General features: G+C 39.8%; 1 protein-coding gene across 3 annotated transcripts in view; it reads left to right on the forward strand.

The window, feature by feature from the left end:
- LOC101162907 (electroneutral sodium bicarbonate exchanger 1) overlaps positions 1-14078 on the forward strand; it is a 59035-nt gene that overhangs the window by 16428 nt on the left and 28529 nt on the right. For all 3 annotated transcript variants that reach the window (XR_002289655.1, XM_020701442.1, XM_011494584.2), the window contains exons 2-6: positions 497-578; positions 4584-4736; positions 5117-5252; positions 10347-10507; positions 10733-10909. Coding sequence is in view for 2 of the 3 variants with exons in the window: in XM_020701442.1 (XP_020557101.1) it covers positions 497-578; positions 4584-4736; positions 5117-5252; positions 10347-10507; positions 10733-10909 (709 nt within the window). In the remaining variant the exon portion in view is untranslated. The remainder of the gene's footprint in view (positions 1-496; positions 579-4583; positions 4737-5116; positions 5253-10346; positions 10508-10732; positions 10910-14078) is intronic.

The following is a 14078-nucleotide window of genomic DNA, read 5'->3' on the forward strand; positions in this document are numbered from 1 at the left end:
AAAGTATGAAAATGTATGAAAATGAAAAGTGTGAAAATGTTCATGAGTGTCTGAGAAAAGTGTTTTTTTTAGAACATAACACTTTGATAAATGAAGGAACACTGTGCTGTTTTTGATTGATTTATGGTAAAAGTCATCTCAAGTTTATGGGATCAATAAAGTTCTTTTTTATTCTACTCTGTATGTCAGTCCCCCCACATTTATGCTGATTTTCATCCCCAGCTGTCAGCAGTTAATTCTCCTCACTGTATTTAGGTGTGGGGTTTGCAGGTCATCCTGCTCAGGTCATCTGCTTCCGTCACTCCTTTTGTTCATGCATTTGTCTTGTTTAGGTGTCTTTATTCATCTTTTAGGTTCCTACCATCAAGCGGGTCCTCTTGTACTTTTGGGTCCTTCACTCCTGGTCCCTGATACAGGCAGACGTGGGATCATTTGAAACAGTTGCCACTGCATGTGGCCAATTGTTTGTTCACGTTTTTGTGTGTTTGCCTTTTAGAGACCAGATGAGGAGGTGGTAGTAGACCAGGGTGGAATGAGCTCAGTGATGAACATTCATTATGAGAAGGAGGAGCTAGAAGGTGAGTTATATCCACACTTGAAAGGAACACACAGTGATGGTTTATTGTTTTGTCTTTTTGACTCACCTCTCTTGAAACTCACCGTTCTTTTGGCCTGGGTGACGCTGCTCATGTCTGTGGGGTTTAGTGGAAGTGGGCCGGGGCTGATCAGTCGGTTCTGTCCTGGGGGGATGGTTGTGGGTTGGGGCGTACACTGATGGGACAGAGTCTGAGTTTGACCTGCCGGGGTCCTCACTCAAACACTCATTGTGACTTCAACTGGTTGAGTGCCTCGGCTCAGGCCGTCCCTGACCACAGCTCTCACAAGGGTGAAGTGCATGGGGGCGGGGCCTGGGTTTGCCTCTGGGACAGACTCTTGGCTCCTCTTTGTGTGGGATAAAAAAGGGTTTGGTCTGGGCAGTTGGTTTTGTAGCTGTGACTTTGTTTACCATCTTTTTGTCACCTCTTTATTAGAACTGTAGTCAGCAACACTTTGAGCCAATTATTTTGGTAACATAGTGTCTGTCAACATATATATCGTGATATTAATAATACGTTTGTGGCCAATAATGTCTGAGTTGCTCAGAAGTGTCCCTAATGTTTGTTAATGTTTTACATTAGAGCACTCTGGACCTGGTGTTTTGTTTTTGTATTATTTTTTAATTTTTGAAGATTGAAAAAAATCTGCCTTGTTGGTGTAAAAGGAAAGGTTGGAAGTCAATTATAATAAAAAAAAAAACTTCCTAAAGCGACTTTTTTAGTAGTATTTTGATCTTTTAATGTCCCAATTTTAAATGAACTTACCCCAAAATGAGGCTTTTCACAGTAATTATCTGGTTAGAATAAAAATACATTAACTAAATTAATTAAAAACATAGTCATAATTAATTAATCACTCAAAAAATGAATCACATGACATGGTTTCATAAAATTACAAGACCTCTGGGAACGCTTTGAAAATAGATCAAAAGACGATAAGAGTGAGACTTTAAATAGTAAGAATCATGATTTGGGCTGTTAATTGTTTATCTTGATTTGTTAATCAAATTGGACCTAAGGAATGATCCACAGCCCTGATAACATGGTGGATATTTGAAAACCAAACAAATATTAAAGGTCAATCTAAAAAAAGCAAGAAATGACCAACAGAGATAAATTCAGAGAACAAGTGGAGACAAAGCTCCTCCTGAAGTTGTTAACACAGATCCTAAAGGCTTGATGTGAGTAGGGCTGTGACGATAACCGCATCACCGCATCACCGCGGTGATGAGGTCATCACCGCGGTGATGACCTCATCACCGCATCACCGCACTTTTTTTTTTTTTTTTTTTTACGTTTTGCATATGGTGCGTGTTTGGAACTATAATAAACACATTCATCTTTGCTGATAATTTCCTTTTTCTGCTAGTCCTGTGTTCAGACTTTCTTTCTTTCAGACTGTTGTCTCCTTTTCTCCCACGCGCTCGTGCTCTGTGTCTGCCTTCGCGCTGCACGTGGCACGCGGCTCCGTTTACACAAACAGGCGCGCGCTTTCAGAAGCACACATCCTTATTCTACAACAGAAGTTTCCGTCTCGTGAGGAAATACGACAAATTTACTGCTTTCTATGTATTAATTTCCATTGTATTCATTTCCATTACAAGCTGCGTGCGTTCCTAAGTGCGCGACACGGCCGCCCACCGGAGGATTTTGTGTTTTGGGGGGGGGGGGGGGGGGGGGGGGGTAACTGTCCTCCTTCAATCCGTAACACCAAACATGAACGCGCACTGTTAGATTTCCATAAAAATCACTACATGTTTTGTTTGGGAACTATTTTTTGCAGCGTAACGTTACGTTACGTGTCTGTATAAACAAAGGCGGAGCCTCCTGCCCCGCGTTCTTCATGGGTGTCAGGCTTCACGGCTACCGGAAAGGTGACAGCGTCTGCAGTCTGTTTATTACTGGGCAATAAATAATATTCTGAGAAGATGTCTGTACCAGAGAGCACTGGTGAAACTTGCGTGCAGCTCCAGAGCGGTCCGCTGCAGAAGAATCAACACGCACCCCCAACACACGTGTGCGCACCTTCCTACTATAACTACACAAGACGCTCCGCGCTCACACACACAGTCAATCTACAACACCTATAGTTAGTTCACAAGTTAGATATGTAGTTGTTAGTTGTTGTCATTGTTAACAAAGAATAGTACGTTGTAACTGTATTTATTTCCGATGCGGCCGCCGGGGGATTTTGTGTTTTTTTTTTTTTTTTTTTTTTTTTTTGAGGGGGGGCCTGCGGTTAACCGCGACACCGCGCCCCCTGGTGGTTCATCACCGCGGTGATGAAAAATTCGACACCGTCACAGCTCTAGATGTGAGTGAAATCAGTTTGTTCAATCTGGGAGTGCACAGTGATCGCGGGTGATTTCTTCAATTCAGTGGCTGATGATCTAATTGAACGAGTCAGATCAATTAAGGTTGAGGGAGAAACTAGTCAGATCGCTTCATTTTGCTTTTTTTTAAAACAGCAACTTTTCTACAGATCTTAGCTGTTTTTAATTATCTTTAAGAATGTATTTCTGTTAATAAAATCAAATTATACATTCCTGTTTATTCTTAAAGTCAAATACTTTCCTTCCAAAGATTATTCTTAATTTTTCTTTTAAACAAACCTTGCAACAGACTGGCGACCTGTCCAGGATGTCCCCTGCCTTCGCTCACGGCAACGCTGTGACCCCGAAAGGGACAAAATGGATTAGAAGATAATTGAAAGTGATAATCTTTAAACCAAACTATGAGGCGAGTGTTATCTGCTGTTGGTTGGTGTTCCATCCCAGTAATACCCTGATAATACTTAGAGACAACAGCTGAGACTGCTGTGGGAGAGGAAGCGTGGTGTTCTGGAGTTTTCCCTGTGGAACTTTCTGTTCAGCTGAACCGCTGTTCACTGTTCAGCTCTGTTTTCTAACAATGGAGTAAATGATTCTGTCAAACTGTATATTCAGTGCAGCCTGAGCCACTTTTCATTTCCCTCCTGCTTCCAGCAGCCTCTTGCCTGTTCCTATTAAGATATTTGCTATATGTAGATTATTAACAAACAATCACAACCTTAAAAAAACGTCAGGACAAAGAAAGAATTCATCAGAATACCAAGTATTGAATCTGGTAAAAAAAAAGAGAAAAAAACGGATTTTTGTTATGAAAAAGGTTTTACAACATCCACCAACGCAAAGCTTCTTTGATTTAAAAAACGTCCTGCTGTCAAAGTAGAAACTTTTAAGCTCTGAAATGAACCATCTAACACTAGAGACACTTGACTGGACAGATTTGGTCCGCTTAAAGTGAACCAGAGTTCGTTTCTCCCGATCCAGGAACACTGTACTACTTTGCTCTTCTGCCTTTTCTGTTGGTTTTGCATCTACTCATGTTTCCAAATGTTTGGTAAAAGTCTCCATTCACAAGAAGAACCGGTCCAGGCTGTGCTTTCTCGACAGGCTGCACTCATTCAACATCTGCTTCAAACTGCTGCAGATGATTTATCAGTCAGTGGTGGTGAGTGCCCTCCTCTATACTGCTGCTGCACCAGCACAGCAGCAGTAAAAACAACAACTCCCAGCTAAATGAGATCACGAGAAAGACGAGCTCTGTGGTTGGGCTGTAGCTGGCTCCAGTTCAGGAGGTAGCATCATCAATCCCTCACACCCCTTGCATGAGGGCTTCACTGGGACGGGGAACATGTCCAGCAGCAGACCCTCTCCTGCTTCTCTTTCAGCCATTTCTTCACTAGATATTCAGAAATATCAAAGGATTGCTGTTTATATCCAGAGGAAGAACTGACATATCTAACTTATAAAAATGTGTGTCAGTATCTTTACATGAGTCTGGCTCATGTCGCAGAAGTGCTGCATCAGCAAAGGAAAAGCAGAGTAAAGTTTCTCTGAAACGGAGCAAAGGAAACACTCCGTTTGAAGAATTTAGCTACACATTGATAATGACTGATGGACCAGTCAGTGATCAGAGTAAACTCTTTTCTGTGCCTGGATTCAGGTCACAAGGCTCTGTATGTGGGGGTTCGGATGCAGAGGCAGAGCCATCGTCATCACAGGCCGCATGGATCCCGCCACCGCAAGAGGGACAGGCGGGCAGGAAGCATTGCCACTCAGCAGAGTGAGGACAGTGAGGCCAGCTTCTCCACTCATGGTAATTCCCACACAGGCCATCACTGGAAATCACAGCTTTGCTCATGTTTGATTTTCATTCTTCACTATACAGACATCTGTTCCAACTGTCTAACTAATAGAAATTGAACTTTTGAGTTGCCTCCCCATGAGTGACTGTTATATAAGGCCTATCAATAATGTGGCATTTCTCACATGCACTGACACATGCAGCACTCTAGGCTAATATTGACAAGCTACACATGAGTGAACAAAGAACAGGAATTAGGTTGTTGGGTTTTATTTTAACTTGTGTTGAAATGTGCACGTTTGAGGCCTTTTTAAGTTAATAAGTGTAGAAAAAATGGAATTCCTTGATGTATTCACCTCATCTTCTTTGTCACATGCATGTCATTCCCTCAGACACGCCGTCCCAGCGAGTTCAGTTCATTCTGGGCACAGAGGAGGATGCTGAGCATGTGTCCCATGAGCTGTTCACCGAGCTGGATGAGATCTGTGTGAAGGATGGCAAGGATGCAGAGTGGAAGGAAACAGCCAGGTCAGGCCCTCCTTTGGGAGCAGATGGAAAGAGAGCTAGGCAGTAAAGCCTTGGAAAGCTGGCAAGCTGCAGCTGTGCTGCAATGAGGAAGGACATGTACAACTACAATTAACCAATATTTTCTCGTGTACTCAAGCAGGGAAAATCTTACAATCTCTTCTTTAATGTCATTAATAGCAAATATCAGTTTAATTGAAGAATATTGTTGTAAATTCAGAATTTCTTATAAGAAGAAATCTTAAGTCAGAGATCACAAACCTCTGTTCTCCTTACAGTTCAGGCCTTTTGCCTCCGTAGGTAATGTGATTACATTTGACAAACTTCCATTAAATCCAAGTGCTTAGTTTGAAGACACATAAAGCAACCCAACTCTCAAAGAAAAAATATTGAAATGACTTCACTTATTTAAACAGATTTCTGAGTTTTTAAGATGAAAATAGTGTTTAGGTGTTTTTTTACTTGTTTCTTGTGACATTTTTCTCACAATGGAGGACATTTATAAAGAAAATTAAGATTACAGCACCTTCCAAATTATTCTGCAAATGATATATTCCTAGGATTTTCCTAAATCCTCAATGCAAATGACAGTCAGCATCATTTTAAAGTCACTAGCCATTAGAGCTTTTATTAAATGTTACTGAACAAATCTCCTAAAGTTAACCGTATTTGTTTTAAAACTAAAAAACCTTCAAAGTCACGCTCCACATTATTATGCACAACAGAGTTCCACATGATAGATTCTAAAGAACTGAAAATGCTTATTTGTTGAATTTGCTGCATTATTCATTTTCATTCATTCATCTTCTTCTGTTTTGTCCCAGCCCCTTGTGGGCGAAGGAAGGGGAAACCCTAGACCAGGGGCGTCAAACAAACGGCCTGCAGGCCGTATCCGGCCCCCCCAGATGGTTCAATCTGGCCCAGACATGAAAAGTAAAATTTATAAGGATGTTTAAAAAAACAAGCACGTTTCTATTCCATTCCTGTGGCGAGTTATGATCTTTTAAAGAAATAACCGAAATGCGCAATTCTGCCACTAGGGGGAGAAAAGGAAAAGCAAAACAGGTGAAACAGCTTGCTAAAAGCAAAACCTAACAGCTGTGCAGCTGGGTAAGAGGCAGTTTGGTTCCCTGCGAGCCTCACTGCTGTTATGTTGATATAAGAATGATCAGTAGTGACACACTAATGACCAAAATGTTGTCAAACAGAAAAAAATGTTAAGGTGGAGTGCTGAACTTTCCAGGAAAAATGAAAAGCGTTTTATTTGTTCACGGAGCTGAATGCAAACCTGCATGCTTGGTATGTCATCAATAGGTCTCAGTGCTCAAAGAATACAACATTCAAAAGTTTCACCAGTTGTAGTTAAGAAAAGGGAAGATTTATCAAATATTAGTTGGACAGAAAAACAACCGTTGGCATTTACTGCAGCCGTGACGTCAATGATGGAGCCTGATTGCAGACAAGTTGGAGCAAACATCCAAACCATTTTCGGATGGTGAACTTATTGAAAAATGCTGAAGGCTGCAGAAGTCTTGTTTCCCAAAAAGCAGTCGACCTTTGCCAATATAAGTCTGTCAAGGATTACAACTGCAGATCCAACATCTCTGAGGAGACTTGGGTGCCAAATGAAGGAATCCAGTCATTGATTTTGTTTACGGTCACTATTGATGAAAGCACCGACATCACAGATATGTACAGCTGTGCATATTTATTACAGGTGTTGAAGAGACGTCACAGCGGAGTTTCTTGAGTTGATGGACACAACAGCAGCTGATGACATAGTCAGCTCTCTAGTTACTGTACCAGACTATGTTGGAGTTAACTGGTCACGTGACGTCAGTCTGGTCACTGATGGCGCCCATTAAAAGGTCGGAAGTAGGCAGATGTTACCACAAAATTCAGGCAGTAACCAGGAAAAGATTCATATAATAATGAATGATAATAATAATGGACATTTCTTTGTGTTTTACACACTTGAATGACAGTAAATATGTTTCTGCACAGGATTTGAATCCTGATATTAATGGCTGGGTGAAGTTTGAGGAGAGAAAGGAAGTTAACTCCAAATTCTTATGTTCACAAATGTTTGCAAGTTTAATTTAGTTTATTTTTTTTATTGATTTACACATTTACATTTTAGGAAGGGTGTTTCATTTTTTCCGTAGCCCCCCTTGAGTTTATCATTGGGATTGCTTCAGTGTCAGATATAAAATAATGTGTCTGTATGGTATTGAATAAAAACATTTTTTTAAGGTGAAATCCATTTTATTTGAGATCCATTGGTCTTTGTGAATGAATGTGGAATAATAATTGATTAGGCTACAATGTATGTTGAGGCATTTTTTCCAACTGAGTTAAAAAAAAAGCTGTTTTTTGCTTTTATGTTATGGTCTTGCCCACTTGGGATCAGACGGGTTGAATGTTGAATGAGTTTGACACCCCTGCCCTAGACAATTTGCCAGTCTGTCGCAGGGTAGAGTGTCCACAATCACACACTCTCACACTCACACCTAGGGACAATTTAGAGTAACCAATTAACCTATGAAGTATGTTTTTGGACAGGGAGGAGGCCAGAGTCCCTGGAGAAAACCCATGCATGCACGAGGAGAACATGCAAACAGAAAGGTCCCCCATTGACGTTCTGGGTAAGGTCCCCCAGCTGGGACTTGAACCGGGGGCCTTCTTGCTGTGAGGCAATAGTGCTAACCACTGCACCACCAGATTTAAAAGGTGTTCCATGCAAAAACATCTTCATAGGTCAAGTTCCATTTGAACACAGGAGCCCTTACTTTGGAGCAGCTTCACAATTCTTGTATCCGTTGATCTTGTGAGTTTTTGGAGAGTTTCTGCTTGAATTTCTTTGCAGGATGTCAGAATAGCCTCCCAGAGCTGCTGTTTGGATGTGACCTGCCTCCCCCCATCAGATATTTGCTTGAGGATGCTCCAAAGATTCTCAATAGGGTTGAGATAAGGGGAGGATGGGGGCCACAGCCTCAGTTTATCTCCTTTCCTGCCCATAGCAGCCATTAATGCAGAGGTAGGTAGGTAGAGGGGAAAAGCAGGCAGAGAGGCGGGAAAGGGGCTTAGACTCCCCGCTTATGATTACAGACCCCACAACAAACTAACTGCAGCTTCCAAATAAATAATAAGATTTCATTCGTAAAATTTGTATACTTTATTGGGTTTATTGGATTTTATGAAAAGTGAAAGAAAACAAAGGAGACTTCATCAAAGTGAATTTGTTTCCATCATCTCACTCATCTTAACTCGGGTGTTTGACAGACGGAAAAGTCTATTCAAGGTTGATGAAAATGGACAAAAGAACAAAGGAAACATCAGGTGCCCAGTTTAGAAAGAAGAGAAGAGGAAGAAAAACACTCAAAGGATAAAGAAATGCAGGCAGTGTCCAAAATTATCACTCGCCAGGCGCCAAAGGAGACTTTACCGTTTGTGGAGTAAAACGTTGAGCAACAAGTTTCGACTTAGACTAGTCTTGTTAATTATTGGTAGTCAATCGTTCAGATGCAAAGTACACAATTGTTTGTCTTTTTTTTAAATCAGTTTTATGTGACACTTAAGCAGAAAAAAACAGAAGAATATGTCCTTTTTTTGACAGTTGAATACAATTTGCATTATAAACTGGAACGCACTGTAATGGTGTTTGTTTGAGAGTAAAATAGTATTTTTGTGAGTTTATCCATGTTTATAAACTAAATGTTTTTGTCCAAGAATGTTACGATATACGTTTAGGAATATAGTGTTGTTTGTAAATGACTGTAATAGTACTTGAATAATAGTATAGTTAAAATCTTTGCATAAAGAAAATGCCAAATCTGTTGTAGGGCCTTTCAATGTCTCTGTCACTTCACACAAATTCATCAACCTATCATGGACTAATGCAATTATTCCTAAAACCTTTGTATATACAAATTTATTTCCTCTTAAATGAACCAAAGGTTTATCTGCTTTTCATTTCCTGTGTTTTTCACTGCCAATACAGCTACTTTTTATTTTTTCTGCTTTTTAAAAAAATCATCCTATTTTTATAATATATTCATTATGAAAAGACACATTTCTTTGATCAATAAAGAAAACTGATGATTATTTTTATATTACTTGTATCACGCTTTCTGTTAGCATTAGAGATAACGCCACATGAACCCCCCCTCATGTGGAAAATGTTTAAAATGGCTTGATCTGAAAGTATATTAAAGTTTCACTCCGATCACCTTTTCATATATTTTAAAAACATTCCCAGTAGTTTTTTATTATTATTATTTTATTATTTTTTTATTATTATTTATTATGCCGATTTTAGCCAAAATCAAAAACATAGGCCATAGTTTCTGCAGCGCAGCAGGAGTTCATTAGAATGAGTGGTGGGTGGGACTGTTGGCGGGGAGGAAACCTTCTTTCATTTCGAATCAACCCTTTGTTTACACTCTCTCCCTTAGCTTACAGCCCCTCACACCCCCAACCTAACATTAGTGGTGCAACAAGTGGGCAGTATCAGATTTATCCAGGTGTACAGTTTAGATCCAGATTCCAGCTCAGACCAGGAAAACAAAGATGCACATGGATCTGTTTCCTGCATCAGAATGGAGCAGAGCAGGAAGCTTGTGGCCCGCCAAATGTAGTTTGTACGTATAACAGTTAAAAACTTTTTTTGTCTGCTCCTGATTTAAAACAATTTGAATAAAATGCAGTTAATGTCCATCATGAGAAAATGCCACAAGAATACATCAAAACATCCAAAACACATTCTCATTAGAGTGGGACTTTAATGTCAGATTTAAAAGTTTTTCTCTAAGTTCACCACAATTTAAATAAAGATATGCTCAGAAATGCAGTTTTAACCCTAATTGTCACAAGAACATGTTAAAAACACCAAAAATATGGTTTTCATTGGAGTGGGTTTTTTGAAATTATGATTAATTCAGAGTCAAACAAAAGTTGTGAAGCACCAAATATTTACTTTGCTTAGAACATTAAAACCAGGCTAGATGTTTTTTTTTTATTTGAAGCATAAGAGGTATGACATGTTTATTTGTTCTGTTTACATGACAAACTTTGTTTCTGCTTTTCTTCACCTCACAGGTGGTTGAAGTTTGAGGAGGATGTTGAGGATGGGGGAGAGAGGTGGAGTAAGCCCTACGTTGCTACTCTTTCCCTGCACAGCTTGTTTGAGCTTCGCAGTTGCATCATCAATGGCAGCGTGCTGCTTGACATGCATGCTGACTGCATTGAAGAGATTGCAGGTAAGACTTTCATGCATGTACCTGTATTTTATTTTTAAGAAGAAGGGAGACGTGCAGAGTTTTAGCTGAGACCTAATGAAGTTATTGAGGAGAGAGTAGTGGAATCTAGACTGAAGTCAGAAATGCAGATATTTTGTAAACTGTGTAGTAGAGGACCAAAGATGAAAAAGGTTTTTGAGAAAGCAGTGTGCAAGAACAACCAAACCGACACATATTACGTTACAGACATGGTGCTGGACCACCAGGAGGCGTCACATGAGCTGGATGACACCGTAAGAGTGAGGGTCCGTGAAGCTTTGTTAAAGAGACACCACCACCAAAATATGAAGAAGAAAAACTTGATTCCCATTGTCCGTTCCATCACAGAGGGAACTCGCAAACAGTCAGAGGCTTTCCTATCAGGTGGGTTTCGTAGCAGAGATGAACAAACGAGTATATGTTAGAAGAATGACTTGATGTTTGGTTTGTTAGTTATTTTTTCTGTTATCCTTTTTAGTTTTATATTTGTACTAACATCTCAGCCTATTCATTTATTTTAATCTAGAACAGAAAGACAGAAAAACCCAGAAGCTGTTAAAGCCAACCCAGTACCAGCTCCATTTGAGTGCAAAAAAGTTAGCATGACCTCAATAGAGGCAGAATTGCACGTTCATAAAAATATTAAAAATTTTCTTGGTTATAATGTTTGTGATGCTGATCGGCCCTTTGCAGGATGACCACACTGTAGCATTTCTATCTCTGATTCATTATTTTAACATTCAATCAATGACTAACATCTGAGCTCTTCATTGACATCTTCTGTGGTAGATTTTCATTTTGGGGATTACATTATCACTGGTAAAACTCCAGACTTGCCTGACAAACTTTCTGACAGTTTGGAAATTTTTTCCATTAGCTTTTAAACAGCATTTATTTGTGAGAGACTATATTTGTGTGTAAAAATGTGTAAAATGTAGAAAAAATGGGACTTTCTTTCCCTGCAAAAAGCCCACTAAATATGGGATGGAAGTGATTTTGCACAGTAAGGCTTCAAAATGTATAAATCTAATCCAAACATGTTTATTAGTTCAGTGTTTCACCCCTTTATCCAAGTGACTTTCCAAGTGAATGGGACGGCTTCAAAAACGGTAAGAATGGAAAGAACCAGAAAGTGGTGACTGTGACTCCTCCTCCATGGCACAGTCAGGGTTTTGTGTGTAAAATTGGCCTTTGTTGAGTAAGTGATGTTCAAGTACAGGTCCAGGACAGTAAATATTTGGTAGAGATTGACATGTTGACCAGAATGATTCTGAAGAAGCAAGTCCTGTTCTCCCTCCAGCAACATCAGCACCATCTCTCTGGTTCAGATATGGGGATGACACCGGGGTGAAGATGTGCACATAAAAACAGTAGACTGAAACACTAAATGTACCAGGGAGGACACCAAGAACAACCAGCAGTCAGTAGAAATAGTCATGAGCAACCTGCAACTAGCAATCTACAGGAACTCACACAAACTGGGAATGATCAAAACTCTGAACAAAAGGAAGAGATTCAAAACAGCTTTGAAAACACGTGGACATCACAAATGAGCCTTTAAAGTCTCTCGCTGATCATCTTTTGATCTATTTTCAAAGCATTCAGTGGTCTTTTAATTATGATGTGACCACCAAAAAAAAAGGTAAAATTATGAGATTTAAACTCAGAAATGTACGATTTTTTCTCTTGTAAAATTAGGAGAAAAAAAATCGTACATTGGGAAAATGTGCGGTCCTTCACGCAAGCTCTGACCCAGGCGTACGCACAAAAATGGATGAAATGAGAAACGGCGACGCCGTCGGCAGATGGAAGAAACACGTGAAAGTGAAAATGACAATACTGCCTCTCAGAAATAACATGAAGACTTCACAAAGCAAGTCTTACAATAACAGCCTACATGAAGACCCGTTTGATCGATCAGCAGTGAAACAAACAAAAAAAATCAAACGAAAATTACAACAGAAATTCAAATGAACGCATATTTGCAGAAAGAAAAGTAATATTGGCATGTTGTGCAACTCATCCTCATAAATAATATAGTTAACAGAAGGAAATAATGTACAAAACTGATATTCTCGTCAGTGTGTCCGTCTGGCGGAGCAGATAGAGGTGCAATTAGACAGACAGATAGACATATTAATTGTCCAATGGGGAAAGTTGTTTTCATATTAAAACATTTCTTCATAAGCTACAGAATTATGGTATTCATGCATATGCCTTTAGTTTGTTTTATTTTTGATAAAACAATGTATGGTGTATGTCTCAACCATTCAGAAAGCAACAAGAAATTACATTTGCGCTGAACAATTTCCCATTTCCACATTGATTATTACCGACATCTGTAGCTTGTCAGATGTAATTAAATGGATGGAAATATAATGCCCCATCACAATGCGTAATGACGCACAATGGCTGATCTTGCACTCTTAGAAGATGTGGCAAATGGAAGAATTCGGAGTGAACGCATCTTTAGACAGCAAGAAGACGTGCTGGCAAATGAGGACGAGTGGCTTATGAGCCGGTTCCGACTTCCTCGAGCCGTCCTGTTGGACCTCTGCGGGCTTTTGGGCCCGGCGTCACAGAGGAGCACTCGGAGGAACCACGCCGTGGCAGTCCCACTTCAAGAGGGGTCAGCTCCGGGGAAGCTGGCTACACTAACAATTATTTGATTTTAAGTTGCCAAAAGGTTCAGAATTTCTGTTTCTGAAACCTATCCGGAAATAAAGCTTCACAAAATGCTCCACATCTGTCATCTTCAAGATACGCTCCGATAAACAGACAACTTTTGTGTTTTTTCTCGTCAATTTATTACGTTATTTCTCGTACATTTACGACTTATTTCTCGTTGATTCACTAAATTTAAAGTCGACAATGTATGACTTTATTCTCGTAATTTAACTCTGTCGTATGATGATGTTGTTTTTAGCCAAAATCAAAAAACCTGTGTCATTTTCTAGGACATAGTTTCTGCAGAATTTATTAGAAATTCACCCCTGACTTTTGGGCGGATTGTTGGCGTGGAGTAATCCAGCCCATGTTTCCAACTGTTTACACCCTCTAACGCTTGCTGACAGCCCCTCACACCCCGACCTAACGTTAGCGGTGCAACAAAGAAGGTCGAGCAATAGTGGAGCTATCCAGCTGTACAGTTTAGATCCAGATTCCAGCTCAGATGAGGAAAATAAAGTATTAAATAAATAAAATAAAAAATAAATAAAATGGATCTATTTGTCTGACAGTGGATGAGCAGAACGGAACGGAGCAGGGGGCTTGTGGGCCGCTTCAGTAACTTGTATGTCACATTACAAACCTTTTTTGTCTGCTCCTGATTCACAACGATTTGAATAAATAAATACTCAGAAATGTAATTTTAAGCTGAATTTTCTAAATGTGTCTTCCATCATCAGAGAAATGTCACAAGAGCATGTTAAGAAAAACACCAAAAAACACATTTTTTTTTATCAGACTGGGTCTTTAACAAGGAATCACCTCCCACCACGTGGGTAAAAAGTTCTGAGTCCAGAGGCCATGACTCAACTTTGAGATGTCACCT

This window comes from Oryzias latipes, chromosome 5 (assembly GCF_002234675.1).
Source record: "Oryzias latipes chromosome 5, ASM223467v1".
Lineage (NCBI taxonomy): Eukaryota > Metazoa > Chordata > Actinopteri > Beloniformes > Adrianichthyidae > Oryzias > Oryzias latipes.